This window comes from Leopardus geoffroyi, chromosome C2 (assembly GCF_018350155.1).
Source record: "Leopardus geoffroyi isolate Oge1 chromosome C2, O.geoffroyi_Oge1_pat1.0, whole genome shotgun sequence".
NCBI classification, from domain to species: domain Eukaryota; kingdom Metazoa; phylum Chordata; class Mammalia; order Carnivora; family Felidae; genus Leopardus; species Leopardus geoffroyi.
In genome coordinates this window covers 4,486,600-4,504,673 of record NC_059333.1, presented here as the reverse complement: position 1 = coordinate 4,504,673, position 18,074 = coordinate 4,486,600, and the positions used below count along the sequence as shown (strand labels likewise).

Below are 18,074 nucleotides of genomic sequence, written 5' to 3'. Positions count from 1 at the left end.
TGTTGTACGCAGCGCTCGAGGATTCCAGTGTCAGGTACGCTGGGTCCTGGTAGCCATCACCCACAATGACCTGGGCTAGGGTTTCGACCCTGGGCCTATCCTTTCTGGAACTTGATCTGTGGGTGTTCATGGAAGCCCAGGTTCAGAATCGGTTTCTCCAGGCAGGTGCAGCCTCCGGCCTGAATCATCTTAGATTCTCAGCTCGAGGCCTGGGGGACCCCTCAGGGAGTATGAATTTGGGCAGCAGACCGGTTTGAGGGCTGGCTTGCGGTTACAGATTTTCGGCAGAGATTTTATGTCCTTCCGCTCAGCACCGAGTTTAGTCCCCAGGAATGGGGACAGAGGGCACGGTTGTTCCTAGCTCTTTGGGGTCCCAGCTTTGTAGAGTAAGAAGACGTTGGCTCGTCAGAGTCCCTGCCTCGAGCAAGCCCACCGGGATTTATTCATTGCCCCAGCACCAAGTGAGGCTCTGAAACGTCACCTCAATTTTTCTTTCCTACAAATGCCCTGCGAGGCCAAATCTGGCTGTACTCCCGCTCTCCCCGTCCGCCCCTGGGCACCCGTGTCACCTGTCTGTGCCTCTGAGTACCTGCCAGCTCATGGATACACTTCAAGGGATGCTTTCGATGTGCCAGCCAGCATTTTTTGATGTTTGTGGTGGAAGAGGGCGCTAGCATGCGCCATCCACCGTGTCGTCAGAGACAGAAGTCCCTAAAAACTTTAAATCTGTTCACAAGAGTTGTTGAATCTCAAATTGTCCCAACTGCTGCTTTTTCAGAGCCCACAAGACAGGTGGCCCTTTCTAATGTCCCTGCAGATCGTAGAAGGGGCTCTTCCTGGCGTTGCTTGGACAGGATGCAGGAACTGTGCAGAGTGGCCACCTTGGCGTGTCCCTGAGACTGTCCCCCCTCCCCCCAGGAGTGGGAATGTGGGGAGGCCTGGGTGGAGTCAGTGCCCGCTAATGTGCCTCCCTCTCCACCTTCGCTCTAGAGCAAGCCAGGAGGTCAGGTGTACCGTGCAGGTGGCCTGGGGGCTCCAGCTCCTTCCCTGTCCGTATTTATGTCTTTGCATTCTTTTCTGTTTTCCTCAGAAATCTCTTCCCCTGTTAGAGAATCAAATAAAGGAGAATCATGAGAAAATAACAGAGGAATTACAAAAGTATGGCTCAGATGTACCAGAAGACGAACATGAAAAAATGTTTTTTCTGATAGATGTGAGTATTGCCCATAGTATCGAGTCGGAGATTCACACATCATTGTCCAGAAAGGGATCATGTGCCTCATGTACTTTTCTCTCACTCCCCGAAAGCCGACCCAGGCTCACTGTGCCCATTTAACACCAAAGAGGGGCCAGGGCGGAGGGACAATGGGCGGTGACAGATGGTCACATTTGCCATATGGATTGCTTATCACGCATGCTCACCCGAGACCCGAGGGCGGTTGGGGGTGTGGGAGGGTCTGGTACCCCTGTCACGTGGTGAGGAGTCACTTGCCCACCCTCAGCCTACACACGGCCTCCAGACCACCCCACTTGTATGTGGAACATCTCCGCTTATACGTACGTTTTCCTTCTTAACAGAAAATCAATGCGTTTAATCATGACATCACCTCTTTAATACAAGGGGAGGAGTCTGTGGGGGAGGGTGAGAGTCGGCTGTTCACCAAAATCAGACATGAATTCCACAAGTGGAGCACCGTGATTGAAAAGAAGTTCCAGAAAGGTGAGTGCCAGGCACCGCGGTAGGCCTGGCGAGGTGGGTCAAGGCGGGTGGTGCGGATGGTGAGGAGGGCCGGAGGAGGGGTGTGTGGGGGCCGCCTTTGCTCCGCCCCACGTCACTGAACTCAGGCCAGCCAGCGCCTGCTGCAGACTTCGGAGGACACCTAGAGAGAACACGCAGAGGAATCCGCCCAAGTCCGCCAGGGCTTCGACCAGAATCAGCCCTCCCGCAACAGTAGCGGGTCAACATGGCGCCCGCCACTGCCTCATGCTCTTCGTGGTCAGCTGGCCGTGGCCTTGAAGCCCGTGTGTATCTCAGTGGATTTTGTAGCTGCAACAGCGATGCAGGGGAAACGAAACACAGCCTGGACACCACCGCTACACCACCAAATTCTCAAGAGTCCGAAAAAGGTAGAGAGTGTGACCTGAAGTTAATTTTTTTAATATTTCGAGATGCTTGAGGTCAATCATATACTGGCCAGTGATAAAGCGGCAGCAGCTGAGGGGAATTTTAAGTGACTTTGCTTCTACTCGGGCAGCTTGGTGGCGGGTTCCATAATGTACCTTGAGCTGACTGGAGGTTCCGACTGGCCGCTGTCCTTGGCTTTGAGTAATGAACGTGAGAGGATACATCGTGCCATTGTTGACATAATTTGACGGCCACGCCTTTCAGTCGTCTGTTCGTTGGCAGAGGGCATGGAGGGCAGGACGAGATAAATGACAGTGTTCCCTGGTGGAAGACTGGGGCGGTCACTTGCCACTTGCCACTTGCCATCTCTGCGCCACTCCCGAGCTGCTGACCGTGCTGCGGGAAGACAACAGTCCTTCGCTTCCAGCAACCCCCCTCGTGCATGGCTCAGCAAGCTTATTACAGCATGCGGCCCATGAGAAAATAGCTCTCATTTTAAGGTGCTAAATTCCTTCCAACAAGTTATCAGTTGCACGTCACTGGGTTCCCACATGCAAGAAAATGCATTTGGACCCCTAACTCACCCCCTGTACAGAGATAAACTCAAAATGATCAGAAACCAACCTGTGAGCACTGAAACTATAAAACTCTTAGGAGAAAACCTGTATTCTAGCCTTCGTGGCCTTGGATGAAGAGGCGGTGTTTGCATAGGACACGACATCACAGGCGACAAGAGAAGTAACAGACAAGGGGGACTTCATCAGAATAAACAACGTGTGTGGGTCAAAGGGCACCACCCCCACGCACAGAACCGGAGAAAATACTTGCAAGTCACGCATCTGACAAGGGTCCAGTGCCCAGAATATACAAAGAACTCTTACAGCTCAACAACAAAAAGCCAAATAATCCAAGTTAAAGTGGACGAAGGATGAGAATAGACATTTCTCTAAAGAGAAGACACACAAATGGCTTCTGGGTTCACGAGTAGGCGCTCAGCATCATTAGCCGTCAGAGAAATGCAAACCAAAGCCACGGGAGACCCCATCTCACACGCACTAGGGTGGCTGGTATGTTAACGTACCCGTGTATTGGTCTGCTAGGGCCGTCCCAACAGAGCACAACAGACTGTGTGTCTTAAACGACAGAAACTTACTTTCTTACAATTCTGGAGACTGGAAATCCAAGATCAAGGTGCCAGCATGTTTCGATTCTCCGGAGCCCTCTCTCCTTGGCACGTAGACATCACCTTCTCCGTGTGTCCTCCGTGGTCTTTCCTGCGCGGCTCTGTGTCCTGCTTTCTTCCTATAAGGACACCAGTCAGATTGGAGTTCAGTCCACACCAATGACCTCATCTCAGTGCAATCGCCTCTTCAGAGGTCCCGTCTCCGGACACAGTCACATTTCCTAGGTGCTAGGGGTTAGGACTTTAACATACCAATTTTGGAGAGATACAATTCAGCCTGTGACAGCAGATGATAGAAAATGTTCAGCCATGGAAAAGCATCAAGGACGAAACATGCTATAACATGGACGAACCTTGAAGACATTGTGCTGAGTGAAGGAAGCGAGACACAGAAAGCCGCATGTGTTTTGGTTCCATTGATACGAAACGTCCGGGACACGCATGTCCCTAGAAATAGACAGTAGAGGAGTGGTTTCTGGAGGGCTGGGCAGGGGGAGGGAAATGGGGAGGCAGTCCTGATAGGGCGCAGGGTTCCTTGGGGCGATAGAAGTGTTTGAGAATAAGCTACTGGGGACGGTTGCACAATTTTGTTAATGTGCTAACAAATCACTGAGCTCTACGCTTGACTAGGTTGAATTTAATGTTTTATTTTTGAGAGAGAGCAGGGGAAGGGCAGAGTCTGAAGCAGGCTCCAGGCTCTGAGCTGTCATTACAGAGCCCGATGCGGGGCTCGAACCCACGAACCGTGAGATCATGACCTGAGCTGAAGTCAGGTGCTTAACCGACTGAGCCACCCAGGTGCCCTGACTAGGTTGAATTAAAAAAAAAATTATTTTTAAGTATATATATCTATTTTGAGAGAGAGAGCATGTGTGAGCAAGGGAGGGGCAGAGAGACAGGGAGAGAGAGAATCCTAAGCAGTCTCCATGCTGTCAGCACAGAGCCCAACGTGGGACTCGATCTCATGAACCGTGAGATCCTGACCTGAGCCTAAACCAAGAGTCGGATGCCCAACCATCTGAGCCACCCGGGTGCCCCACGAGGGTGAATTTTATAGCATGTGAATTTTATCTCAGTTTGTACAAAATTCCTACGAGAAAATATCTCCCAACCAAAAGAGGATACCTAGACCCTGATTCCTGGTTAGTTCTTTTTTTTTTTTTTAATTTTTAAAAAATGTTTATTTATTTTTGAGAGAGAGAAAGAGAGAGACAGAGTGCAAGCGGGGGAGGGGCAGAGAGAGGGGGAGACACAGAATCCAAAGCAGGTTCCAGGCTCTCAGCTGTCAGCACTGAGCCCAACGCGGGGTTCAAACTCATGAACCGTGAGATCATGACCTAAGGCAAAGTCGGATGCTTAACTGACGGAGCCATCCAGGCGCCCCTCCTGGTTAGTTCTTAGGGCCTTCCTGAATTTCCACCCCCCAGTGTCCTCCACAGTCCAGTTTGTTGAGAAGAAAAAGAATTCCAAAAGTGTAAAGAAACAACAAAGTGTTTTATATAGAGAACATTGTACTAGATCCCGTGAATGTGGTCTTACGGGCTTGGCTAGTCCGCTGTCCCAAGCCGATTACAAACACTTTGTACTCATGCTCTGTGATGTGTCGCTGATTCTGGATGGCATTCGTGGTCATTTTTACTTTTTATGTGATACAGTTTTCTTGCCTTCTGCATTCCCTGCCCTCTGGCGTTATACCCTGGCTCCATACTTGCCATCTTTTTTTTTTTTTTTTTTTTTTTTTAAATTTTTTTTTTTCAACGTTTATTTATTTTGGGGACAGAGAGAGACAGAGCATGAACGGGGCAGGGGCAGAGAGAGAGGGAGACACAGAATCGGAAACAGGCTCCAGGCTCTGAGCCATCAGCCCAGAGCCCGACGTGGGGCTCGAACTCACAGACCGCGAGATCGTGACCTGGCTGAAGTCGGACGCTTAACCGACTGCGCCACCCAGGCGCCCCGAGATCTGTTTTTTTATTGCTATCCCTGAATTATTTTCCATCGATAAATCCGATTTTAATTTTTTTTTTTTTTTTCCATGCGGCTCTGTGTTTTCAGAAAGTCCAGAATGGTATTGTGTTTCGAAAAACCTGTGGGGCGCCTGGGTGGCTCGGTCGGTGAAGCGTCCGACTTCGTTCGGTTCAGGTCGCGATCTCGTGGTATGTGGGTTCGAGCCCCATGTCAGGCTCTGTGCTGAGAGTGCGGAGCCTGCTTGGGATTCTCTCTGCCCCCGACTCATGTTTTTTCTCTATCTCAAAATAAATTAGGAAATGAAAAAGAAAAGCCCACAGGGTTGTTTTCGTCAAATAATTCAGCACCGTTCTTTTCCAGGGTACAAAGCGATATATAAAGAAATTGAGAAATTTGAAAATCGGTATCGTGGCAGAGAGCTGCCGGGATTTGTCAATTACAAGACGTTTGAGATTATTATCAAACAGCAAATCAGAGAGCTGGAGGAGCCAGCTGTCGACATGCTGCGCACGGTAACCGGTGAGTTCTTGATTTGGCTTTTCGGCGTTTTATTTCCAGGCCCGGGAAAGGCTTGGATCAAAACCAATGAGAGCTCTCCTCCCTGGGGTGTTTTCCAGGATCCAAGAACCCAGTCAATTCTCTGATTCTCCCGGGCACCAGCTGGGTGTTCGACATTTGGACTCAGTTCCGACACTAACTGGGTTAGCGCCGACCGGACGGTGTAAGGGCTCACCCCAGGGGACTGCCCCCACGTCAGGCTGTGCTCCTGCCGGACAGGCTCTCGGGGGTTCCCACGGCCCCCTCCTCACGAGGTTCTATAAGTTGCCAGAACAGCTCACAGAACTCAGGAACACACTTGACTTACCTCTACTCGTTTATTTTAAAGGATGTACTTCCCTTTTCCAGGTTATTATAAAGGGCATGAAGGGAAGTATAGAGGATGAGGCCTGGGAGGGGTGGTCCTGGGGCACGTGCTTCTGTCTCGTGGAGTTGGGGGCGGGGGGCACCACCCTCTGGGCACGTGGGTGTGTTCACCAGCCTGGGAGCTCTCTGATCCCTGTCGTTTAGGGGATTTTAATGAGGTGGAATCAATGATCACAAAGACATAATCAGTTATTAACTCAATCTTCTCCTCCTCAGAGGCGGCGAGGTGGGATGGGGGTGGGGGGGGTGGGGGTGGGGCTGAAAGTTCCAGGCTTCTAATCTAGGCTCCATCTTTCTGGTGACCAGCCCTCACCCTGAAGCAGTCCGGGGCCCACCAAGAGTCACCTTCTTAGAACAAGAGATGCTCCTGTCACCCGGGAGTTTCTAAGGGATTTAGGAGCTGGGTGTCAGGAACCAGGAGCACACACAAAATACACCTTTCTCATCGTCCACACCTCTGGTCGGCTCTGCAGCTGAGATGATTATTCCACAGTCTCAAAATACTCTATTTATTTGAATCCTTTTTTTTTTTCCCCTAATGTGTATTCATTTTGAGGGAGAGACAGACAGAGTGCGAGCGGGGGAGGGGCGGAGAGAGAGGGAGACCCAGAAACCGAAGCAGGCTCCAGACTCCAGCTGTCAGCCCAGAGCCCGACGTGGGGCTCGAACTCACGGACCGCGAGATCATGACGTGAGCTGAAGTCGGATGCTCCACCAACGGAGCCACCCAGGCGCCCCAGCCATCCATGATTTTGAATGAATCTTGTTTTCCTTTCTTCAGATATGGTCCAGCTTGCCTTTGCAAATATTTCGAAAGGAAACTTTGATGAATTTTTCAACCTCTACAGAACAACCAAGGTAACACTGACCACATGCGATTTAACCAAAAAAAAAAAGTCAGCCTGATGCTAGAAAACAGATTTCTTGGATGAAGACCATCCCTACTTTGTTGCGTACGCAGAGAAGCAGAGAAGCAGGCTCAGTGGCGAACTTTATTAGGGGCATCACCAGTGATCCAGGGGAAGAAACAGTAAGCAGTAAGCGAGGCAGACTCTGGAAATAAATATTTAAAATCACAAAAGAGAGCCAGAGTTCGTGGAGAATGGCCTCATCTGAGGGAAACGGCCCCAACCCTGCAACTCACTGAGGAAGCCACATATACACCTGACATTTTCCGAGAGGGAGGAGTCAGGAGGAAGTGAGGCCCCCCACGTCACGCAGCTGAGACCCGAAGCGTCTACCCTCAGAAGCAGGGGCTCCCCTGGCGTGGCCAGCTCAGGCCGCTGTCACGGAGCCCCGCTGGGCCGCTCACCCGAAATCCCAGATCAATGTGGCATATCTGGCATCTGCCGAGGGCCCAATTCCTGGCTTGCGTGATCGCTGCCAGGACCATCGTATCCTCCCAAGACAGGGAGAGAGAGAGCCAGAGGGAGGGAGGGAGAGAGCACTCTGGTGTCCCTTCTTATAAGGACATTGGCATCATCCGTAAGGACTTCACCCTCATGGGCTGGATCTCCCAACCCCCCACCCCAATGCCATCACTTTGGGGATTGAGCTTTCAACTTAACGGATTTGGGGAGACACACACTCTCGGTCCCTGGCACCCAGCACCGCTGGGAACACTGGCTTGGCCTGTCACAGGCTGGGGTCTTGGGGCCTGCGACTTAAGCTGCCCGGGCCTCTGGCTCCTTATCCACGAAATACGACTAAGAATACCTTGTTTGGAAGGTGTCATGAACACGGAAGAAAATGTCTGGGGTGCACCTGGCCTTATGCATCACAGTCGGTGGCTCCCAGTGGGCTCTGGGGAGGGCAGATACTTTCTGTGCGAGAGATCTATTCCCCGACCTTCTGGAAGCCAGTTTCTGTAAATTGCAGGAACACGAACCCTACGGAATCGAATGGATTTCAATTTGGCCCCCGTTTCACCCCCGTGATCTCTGTGATGGGCATATATACTCCTGATGAGACGGGAAAGCCCCCAGAAGAGAAAGAATGTGAGAAATGAGGCCCGCAAGCAGAGCCCGTGCAGGTCCCCAGGCTCAGGGCAGGGGGGTCGGGGTCTGGGCGCGCTGCCCGCCCCCTCACACCCCGCCGGGGAGGGAGCCCCGTCCTAGATGAGCCAGCGTGGGGTGCGCAAGGCTGTGGCACGCTCCAGTAGGAGCCGGTTGGCTGCGGGCTTCAGGGAGGACCCCCTTCCTCGACCCGGCGATTTGTTTCTGAGCGAACTTCGTTCCGCTTCTCTTTTGCCCTAGTCCAAAATCGAAGACCTTAAGTTTGAACTGGAAAACGAAGCGGAGAAGTCGATCCGACTTCACTTCCAAATGGAGCAGATTGTCTACTGCCAGGACCAGATCTACCAGCGGGCACTGCAGAGGGTCAGGGAGAGGGTTTCGGAGGAGGAGAAGAGGAATAAAAAAACAAACAGTCCGATCTCGGAAGAAGTCTCTTCGGGGAGCGTCTCCTTGTGTGAAATATTTGAACACCTGCTGGCCTACCGCCAGGTAAGTCTGCAGGCGCCTCGGAAAGGCGGCTTTCGTTCCCTTTCCTTTCCTTGTGGATGCCTCTCTCTAAGTCTCCGGGCCTCTGTGTGGTGACCGTCAGCCAGCCCCGTGTGCCCGGCCTCCTTGAGCCTCCGTGGAAGCCTCGAGCCTCGGGCGGATGAGCCGAGGCTAAGGCTCGGAGTCACTCACGTCTGGTTTTGACGGGCTGTGTGGCCCTGGCCAAGTCACTTGACCTCTCTGAGCCTCAGCTTTCTTCTCTGTAGAGCGGTATCTCCTCACCGGGTTCTTGTGAATACTCTGGGAGCTGGGCGTGGGTGGAGCCCTTGGCTCGGGGTTGGGACGCGATGGCAGGAGCCACTTGCAGAGACACACGCTTTCGTGGCTACTGTACATTTCCAAGCATGTGAAAAAGCCGTCTAATTCACGCTGGGGAAGGACGCACAGCTCTGCTAGAGCCGTTGAGACAGGTCAAAACCTGGACAGATGAAGCCAATAGTCATCTTTTGGCTTATCAGATATCTCCACCAGGTCACTGTTTGGATGCTTTATGGCAGTGTTTCTTTTTCTTTTTTTTCTTTTTAGATTTAAAGCCAAGTTAGTTAACAGAGCGTGTAACAATGATCTCAGGAGTAGAATGTAATGATTCCCCACTTACGTGTAACACCCAGTGCTCGTCCCAACAAGTGTCCTCCTTGATGCCCCTTTGCCCATTTAGCCCATCCCCCTCCCCAACACCCCTCCAGCAGCCTTCTGTTTATTCTCTGTATTTAAGAGCCTCTTAGGGTTTGTCTCCGTCTCTGTTTTTATCTTATTTTTGCTTCCCTTCCCTTATGTTCATCTGTTTTGCATCTTAAGTTCCACAGACGAGCGAAGTCATATGATGTTTTCCTCTGACTTCTTTTGCTTAGCATAATACACTCTAGTTCCATCCACGTAGTTGCAAATGCCAAGATTTCATTCCTTTTGATCTCCGAGTAATACTCCACTGTAAATATACCACATCTTCTTTATCCATTCGTCCATCGATGGGTGGACATTTGGGCTCTTTCCAACCTGTGGCTATTGTCGATAGCACTGCTATAAACATGGGGGTGCATGTGTCCCTTCGAAACGGCACACCTGTATCGCCTGGATAAATGCCTAGTCGTGCAATTGCTGGGTCGTAGGGTAGATCTATTTTTAGTGTTTTGAGGAACCTCCGTACTGTTTCCCAGAGTGGCTGCACCAGTTTGCATTCCCACCAGCGGTGCAAGAGGGTTCCTCTTTCTCCGCGTCCTCACCAGCATCTGTCGTAAGGGCAGTGTTTCTAGAACCCGACCATGCACACAGATCTCCTGGGATCTGGTTGCAGGTTAGATGTGGATTGCAGGTGTGAGGTGGGGCCAAGGTTTTGCATTTCTAACGGGCTCCGAGGACAGAGACCTTCTTGGAACGGCAAGCCTTTAAACCAAGGCCCAGTAGAAACCCGATTCTCTTTCTGTTGGTTTACTTTTCATATGTCAGCATCAACACGATTACATTCACATACCTTGTTTTGCGTTAGCGGATTTTTATACCAGGTTTAAATGTCTAGCGCAGCCAGAACTGCTCCCGTAATGCTGCCCACTTCTCTTCCTCTTTTTCTTTTCCGCATCGTGTTGAGATACATATCACATAAAATGTACCGTCTTAACCATCCTCAAGTGCCCAGCTTGGTGGCAAAAAGCCCATCCACACTGTCGGGCAGCCGTCCCCACCTCCGTCTCCGGGATTCTTCACCTTCCCAAACTGAGACCCTGCCCCCCCCATGAGATGCACCTCTCCAGCCCCTCCCCCAGCCCCGGCGCCCCCATTCTACCTTCTGATCCTGTGGACTTTCTGATTCCCGGGAGCTCGCCTAAGTAGACTCATGCAATCTCTGTCCTTTCGCGTCTGGGTGACTTCGCTTAGCGTCAGGTCCTCAAGGTTCACCTTTGCCATAACGTGCATCAGACTGCCCTTCCTCTTAAAAAGTAGCATCATACTCCTTTGTATGGAGAGACCGCATTGTGCGTGTTCGTTCACCTGTCCGTGTGCCTCTGGGCTGCTGGCACCCTTTGGGCCACCCTGGATGACGCCGCTGTGAACACGGCCATGTGTCTGTCTGTGCCCCTGCTTCTTTGTTAGGCAGATTTATCCTGCCTCTTCTTCCGTGGGTTTCGCTAGGAGTTTTAGAATCAGCCTATTCTGTCTGTGATGAAAAAAGAGCTGTGGGCATTCTTGTCACAATGCTATTCATTTATCAGTCTGCACCGGGAGAGTTGACATCTTTATGACATGACATTTTTCTTTCTGTGTATTTATTTTGAAAGAGACAGAGAGAGAGAGAGAGAGAGAGAATTCCAGGCAAGCTCTGTGCTGTCAGCGCAGAGTCAGATGCGGGGCTCAATCCCACAAACTGAGATCGTGACCTGAGCCGAAATTAAGAGCTGGGTGCCCAACCAACTGAGCCACCTAGGCACTCCTCTTTTTTTTTTTTCTTTAACATTTATTCATTTTTGAGAGAGAGAGAGAGAGAGAGAGCATGGGAGGGGCAGAGAGAGAGAGGGAGACACACCTGAGCCGAAGTCGGATGCTTAACCGACTGAGCCGCCCAGGTGCCCCAACACACCCCGCAGCTTTTTAAACTTTTTATCCTTCAGTCCGTTTAATCTTTACAGCCGTCTCACGAGGCCGGGCGCTAATGTTATCACTGTTTTATGGGCAGTGGTATTGCTGAGGCACCGGACGAATCGGCTTCCCGAGAGATCAGCCTTATCTCAGGAAAGAGCTCTTTAGGAACAGGCAGGGCGTGGGGAGGGTGAAGGGGGGCTTGAAACTAGCTCCGGACTCCCAGAGACCGCAGAGGTGCTCCCTCCGCCCTGTGGCTTTGGGCGGCCCGGCCTCTTTCCTGCTGAATATTTAGCGTTGATTAAAAAAAAAAAAAAATTGCAACATCTTTTCAGCAAAGTTTAACTAATTCGAAAACGGGGTTTTTGTACTCAGTCCACGTACCTTTATTAAGCCCATTCGAGCCAAGCCGAAGGTGCCCGAGTGGCCCCGGCAGGGAGGCGGGGTCAGGCTGCCCTCTGGCCCAGAGGCCGCTGCTGGGCTCGAGACCCAGAGACCCAGGCGGGCACCCGCACCTGCCAGGCCCGGCCCCTCCTGACGCCGGCGTGCTGACGTCAGCCCCTCACCCTCCGTGAACTCTTCTTCCCTGCCAGGAGGCCGCCAACCGTATCTCCAGCCACATCCCCCTGATCGTCCAGTACTTCATCCTGCAAGTGTACGGCCAGCGGCTGCAGAAGAATATGCTGCAGCTGCTGCAGGACAAGGAGACCTACAGCTGGCTCCTGAAGGAGCGCAGCGACACCAGCGACAAGAGGAAGTTCCTGAAGGAGCGGCTTGCGCGGCTGGCCCAGGCTCGGCGCCGCCTGGCCAAGTTCCCCGGTTAAGTCCAGCTCCCTGTCCCGCCCGCATCTCCAGGACCCGCCTCCAGCCCCGCCCCCAGCCCCGCCCTCAGCCCCAGAAGCCTGGGGGGACCCGCCCTCAGCCCCCGGACTCGTGGGGGAGCCCCGCCCTCAGCCCCGCCCCAGCCCCGGACGCGTGGGAGGGCCCGCTCTCAGCCCCGCCCCCAGCCCCGCCCTCAGCCCCCGGGCGCTTGGGGTGAGCCCCGCCCTCACCCCGGACGCGTGGGAGGACCTGCTGTCAGCCCCGCCCTCAGCCCCGCCCTCAGCCCCCGGACGCGTTGGGGGGGGGGAACCCGCTCTCAGCCCCGCCCTCAGCCCCCAGACGCGTGGGAGGACCCGCTGTCAGCCCCGCCCTCAGCCCCCGGCCACGTGGGGAGAGCCCCGCCCTCGGCCCCGCCCCCAGCCCCGGACACGTTGTGGGGGGGGGGGCGGGGAGAAACCCGCCCTCAGCCCCTGACGCGTGGGGGGGAGCCCCGCCCAGCCCCGAACGCGTGGGAGGGCCCGCTCTCAGCCCCGCCCCCAGCCCCGCCCTCAGCCCCCGGACGCTTGGGGTGAGCCCCGCCCTCACCCCGGACGCGTGGGAGGACCCGCTGTCAGCCCCGCCCTCAGCCCCGCCCTCAGCCCCCGGACGCGTTGTGGGGGGGGGGGAACCCGCCCTCAGCCCCTGACGCGTGGGGGGAGCCCCGCCCCAGCCCCGAGCGCGTTGGGGGGGGGGGGGACCCGCCCTCAGCCCCGCCCCAGCCCCGCCCTCAGCCCCGGACGCGTGGGAGGACCCGCTCTCAGCCCCACCCTCAGCCCCGGACTCGTGGGGGAGCCCCGCCCCAGCCCCGGACGCGTTGGGGGGGGGGGAAACCCGCTCTCAGCCCCGCCCTCAGCCCCCAGACGCGTGGGAGGACCCGCTGTCAGCCCCGCCCTCAGCCCCCGGCCACGTGGGGAGAGCCCCGCCCTCGGCCCCGCCCCCAGCCCCGGACGCGTTGCCGGGGTGGGGGGGAAACCCGCCCTCAGCCCCTGACGCGTGGGGGGACCCGCTCTCAGCCCCGCCCTCAGCCCCGGGCGCATGGAGGGACCCGCCCTCAGCTCCGCCCTCTCCCCCGCTGGCCCATTTCACAGGCGCGAGGAGTTACTAGCCAGTCTTTCCCGGCACCGTCTGTGGTCTGTGCTTGACCCTCGAGGGCAGGAACCTGGTGAGAAGACAGGTCAGGATTAAGAGGAACGAGAGTTAGACTGGGTGGACGCCGCCGCCTCCCTGGTTGGGAGAAACCGGTTTCCACCTCGGGACTGTCCCTCCGGACCCCTCTCCCTCTCCCGCCGGAGATCAGCGCATGGGGAACACCCTAGAAGGCCTAGTTCCTGCTTTGTGCCACTTCCTCTCACGCGCCTGATGTTTCTGGAGCATTGGTGCGGTGTGCGTGTGCCTAGAGGCTGCATTTCGCCCATGTGGAATAAACCCGTTTCTAGCGACACCGCTGCGACCCCGTATTTTCAGGGGCCGTCCGAGAATTTGTACACGACAGAGGCTGCCGGGAGCATGAAGGGCGTTCGGCGGGGTCCCCCCAGCACCCACTGTGGCGCGGCGCCTTACCCCTCTTGTCAGCCCCACACCTGAGGGGTGGCTCACAGCCGCTCAGGCTTGCAGGGCGCAGTTTCACTGGGGCCGAAAGGAAACACTCCAGCAATACGCACGGGCTTTTGTAAGAGCGAAGGCCGGCGCGCGGTGCGGGCGCTCCGAGTCCAGCACGAGGCGTGTGCCCCTTGCGCAGAGGGGATGCGGGCGGCTTCTCACGGGGGTGCCGGGAGCCCCCGCAGCAATCCCCGGCTGGAGCCGGCCCCCTCGCAGGCCTGGCCTGAGTGACTTCTCCCGCCGCCCACAGGAAGATTCTGCCGGGACCAGGGACGGCCAGAGGCGCCGGAGTCGCAAAGGGGTCTTCTTTGCTGCGGTTCCAATTTGGCAGGGGACTGAAGGGGAGGTGGGGGAAGAAGGCTGACTAAGGGACCTCCCCGGGCAGCCCACCTGCCGCGGACTCACGAGGTGCTGGCGGTCACTTTCACTTTGGCCCCAGAGAGCAGGTGTCTAGGGCTCCCCCAGGCTTGTCCTAGGCCGCCACCAACAAGGGGGAAGTGTACGGTCCCTTCTCCCGTGTGTTCAGGACCCAGGGAGAGAGGGCCCTGGAGTCCACTTTGGGTCACTTCTTTGCTCCGAGGGCAGCCAGCCTCAGACAAAGGGTTCACGTGCCTCCCCAATCTCCCCTCCGCCATCCCTGCCCCCACCCATGAGGGACACTGCCAGGATGAGAGCCTGCGTGCCTCTCCAGATTCTGCTGCCCACCCTACAGCACTAGTAGGGAGGTCCATCCGTCTGTGAAGACTATGCTAGAATATCCGTGATGCCCACTCCCGAACCCTTCACGTTCGGTACATCTGGGGCTCTGCTGAGCCCACAGGATGGCACCGAGTCTAGAGCAGAGCAAGGAGGGGGGCCACATAGAGCGGACTGACATGGAAAGCCTGGGTTTTCCAGAACGCAGGGTCTGATGTGCTGTCGGTGCTTAATAAATGCTATGAGAGGGAGCGGGGCACGGGACACGCTGGGCATTTGTTCAAATGGCTTTCTGGATTCGTGACTATCTTCTAAGATGCTTCAGAGCACCTGTTTTTTTTTTTTTTTTTAAGTTTATTTATTTTGAGTGAGAGAGAGAGAGCGAGCGCACACAAGCGGGCTCATAAGCGGGGGAGGGATAGAGGAGAAGAGAGAGAATCCCAAGCAGGCTGCCCGCCGTCAGCACAGCAGCCCCAAACTCCCGAACTGTGAGCTTGTTCTGGTCTCACGGAGTCGAAGCACGAGTCCCGCAGACGACAGAGAGTGAGCAGAGTGGCAGAGTGTAATGAGAGAAAGCACGAAGCTCTCAAGAGGGAGAGGGGTCCCGACTGGGTAGCCGCCGAGCATTTCTGTCCCTGACTTTTTATGGGGACCTGATCAGGAAGTCCGGGAGGCTCCAGGCGGGGCTGGAATACCTTTCTCCTTTTGTCCCTCTCAAACCCCGCTGCCGCTCTAGCCTTCCACCTGCAGCTGCCCACTGCCTCTCCCTCACCTCCCCCTGCCTAATGTTCACCCTTTCCCCACTCAAGGTCACCACCCGAGCTGAAGTCAAGAGTCAGACGCTTAACCGACTGAGCCCCCCCCCCCCGGCGCCCCCAGAGCACCTGCCGTTATACTGTCCTTCTCGAGGAAAGGCAGACAAAACAATCAGGCACCCAGAGAATTCCCCCAAGTGTCAGGTTTTGTTTCAGAGGAAAGGAATCCAGGCGGCCAATGTTGCACCAGGTCGCGGGGAATGAGGCACAGCTTCCGTCAGACCTGCTCTGTTTGTCCAGGGAAGAAAGGTCCAAGCGGTTCCGTGGGATTTCGGTCGGTTATGAGATGCATCTCTGTAGTCACAGTGACTGACGAACACCATTTATGGGGGTGGCTCGTTAAACATGGGGCAGCTGGTACATCAGTGAATCTTTAAATGTCACTTTATTCCAGCACTTCTCTTAAAACACTGGGGAAGGGGAAGCCTCGATCAGAAGGGGAAGAGACTGAAATCGGAGTGGGGGCAAGGAAGCCACAGGGGGACGGAGGAAGAGCTGGGAGCAGACCCGGAACCTGGGTTCGAGGCAGGACTGTCCCCCGTTGACAACTCAGCCAGACACGAATCGAGGCGGGTGCATGCTTCTACAATTTATTTTAATGCTTGTTTATTTTTGAGAGAGAGAGAGAGAGTCAGAGCACGAGTCGTGGAGCGGCAGAGAGAGAGGAAGACACAGAATCCGAAGCGGGCTCCAGGCTCCGAGCCATCAGCACAGGGCCCGACGCGGGGCTGGAACTCACAACTGTGAGATCATGAACTGAGCGGAAGTCAGACGCTTAACTGAGCCACCCAGGCGCCCCTGGAGGGCACATGTTTCAGTGCTGGAAACCCACCCACTGACCCAGTGGCAAGGAGAGACACAAATCAGCACAAATGATTTACTTTTATTAATACGTGTGTTTCCCTTTAATGATGAGTGTTTGGGGTTCATTTATATCAAGCAAATTAACTTACATCTTTTATAAAGCCTTTAATCCAAAAATATCAATATTTCCCTAGCTCCAGCGTTCTGGCTAGATCTTTGAGGTGCAATCAGCCTCATCCAAAGGCCACTCACCCGGTGACTCTAGCGTGAAAAATGCAACTGAAGATTGTCAACTGCCTTGGCCCATGTGGACTTTCTAGGTATACGGTTCACTGCTCTTCGCAGATCCTTTATTTCTGAGTCCCCCTACCTGCTAACATTTATTCGTAATTCCAAAACCAGCACTCACGGCGCTATGCCCGGCAAAAAAGGGGAGGTGCCTCAGGGGCGCCTGGGTGGCGCAGTCGGTTAAGCGTCCGACTTCAGCCAGGTCACGATCTCGCGGTCCGTGAGTTCGAGCCCCGCGTCGGGCTCTGGGCTGATGGCTCAGAGCCTGGAGCCTGTTTCCGATTCTGTGTCTCCCTCTCTCTCTGCCCCTCCCCCGTTCATGCTCTGTCTCTCTCTGTCCCAAAAATAAATAAACGTTGAAAAAAAAAAATTAAAAAAAAAAAAAAAGAAAAAAAAAAAGAAAAAAGGGGAGGTGCCTCGCCGAGGACACACAGTGGAGTCCTCCTTCTCGTTTCAGCTCTCGCTGTCAATAAATGTCCTTTTGTGATCTGGTTGGTGCCAGGTTTCCAGCATTTTTGCACTTTTGGCTGGTGATCTCTGGGTTTGACACGGCCCCAGGTGTCGTGGAGAAGCGTGGTCTCCGTGAAGTGCCTCACGGGGAAAACACGCGTGCAGATAAGCAAGTTCGGGAGGGATGGTGCCATCCGCTCGGGCTCAGTGTTGGTGCAGCAGCTATATATCCAATTAGGCGTCCCTGAACAGAAGCACCCACAAAACAAGGTCATGAACCCATTGGTTGACAAAGACCGGAGGCTCGTGGGCACCTGACCTTGTCTCTGTCCCCCAGAAGCAACATTCCTCATTCACGAATTCAGCGTTCGTGATGGGTTTATGGAACATAATTACCATGAGTGAGAATCCACTGTATTTAAGGGTATTGTCTAGCAAAAATGTGTGCTTTTCCCTGTTTTTAGGACCACTTTTTCCATAATTTTAACACGTCTTAACATAAAACTTTTAAACTTATTTTGAGGGAGGGAGAAAGCACGAGGGTGGGGAGGGGCAGGGAGAGAGAAGAAGAGAGAACCCCAAGCGGGCTCAGCACTGCCAGCACAGAGCTCGATCCGGGGCTCGAACGCGCCAACCTTGAGATCGTGACCCGAACTGAAATCAAGAGTTGGCCGCTTAACCGACTGAGCCACCCAGGCGCCCCACGTGTCTTTCCATAATTTTAACACATAATGAAAACAATCACCTGTCACGGGTGCAGGATTTGGGGGTGCAAAGGATCCGAATGGAGTTCTGTTCTCAGGCAGAGAAAGAAACTCAGTGTTTCTCTCCTGCCCACAGTCCCAGTCCCATCTCCGTGGGACTGGCGCCCAAGAGAGCTGAGGAGGCAGCTCTGTCACCCAGAAATAACAGGGACTTTGGGGAGACAGCTTCAGGGTACAAGATGCTGGGCGCGGGTTTGGACAGGCTGGGGCTGAGGATGTGTGGGATACCGGGCAGAGGGATCTGGAAGACAGTGGGGTCTCAGGGTCCGAGTCGGGGAAGCGGGAGCCATGGGTGACAGCCATGCGGGAGTTACCACGGACGGGGGCGCCTGGGGGGCTCAGTCGGTTAAGCCTCCGACTTCGGCTCGGGTCACGATCTCACGGTTGGTGGGTTCCAGCCCCGTGTCGGGCTCTGTGCTGACTGCTCGGAGCCTGCTTGGGATTCTCTGTCTCACTCTCTCTGCC

The 18,074-nt window shown here is 54.7% G+C and overlaps 1 protein-coding gene and 1 long non-coding RNA gene across 3 annotated transcripts in view; one reads left to right on the top strand and one right to left on the bottom strand.

Moving 5' to 3' along the window:
* Positions 1–12,310, top strand: part of MX1 (MX dynamin like GTPase 1) — a 28,908-nt gene extending 16,598 nt beyond the window's left edge. Inside the window, exons 10-16 of one of the 2 annotated variants that reach the window (XM_045501321.1) lie at positions 1,091–1,213; positions 1,579–1,720; positions 5,637–5,795; positions 6,982–7,058; positions 8,456–8,704; positions 11,926–12,216; positions 12,259–12,310. In XM_045501321.1, the coding sequence (XP_045357277.1) occupies positions 1,091–1,213; positions 1,579–1,720; positions 5,637–5,795; positions 6,982–7,058; positions 8,456–8,704; positions 11,926–12,156 (981 nt within the window). In that variant the 3' untranslated portion in view covers positions 12,157–12,216; positions 12,259–12,310. Of the gene's footprint in view, positions 1–1,090; positions 1,214–1,578; positions 1,721–5,636; positions 5,796–6,981; positions 7,059–8,455; positions 8,705–11,925; positions 12,217–12,251 lie in introns of both variants that reach the window. The other variant, XM_045501322.1, reaches the window with a different exon arrangement.
* Positions 12,311–12,354: 44 nt separating this feature from the next.
* LOC123610553 lies at positions 12,355–13,146 on the bottom strand. Its single transcript, XR_006718195.1, has 3 exons — positions 13,068–13,146; positions 12,716–12,775; positions 12,355–12,432 (listed from the first exon to the last, which is right to left on the bottom strand). It is a non-coding gene; the product is annotated as an uncharacterized LOC123610553 (long non-coding RNA).
* Between the last annotated feature and the right edge of the window lie 4,928 nt (positions 13,147–18,074).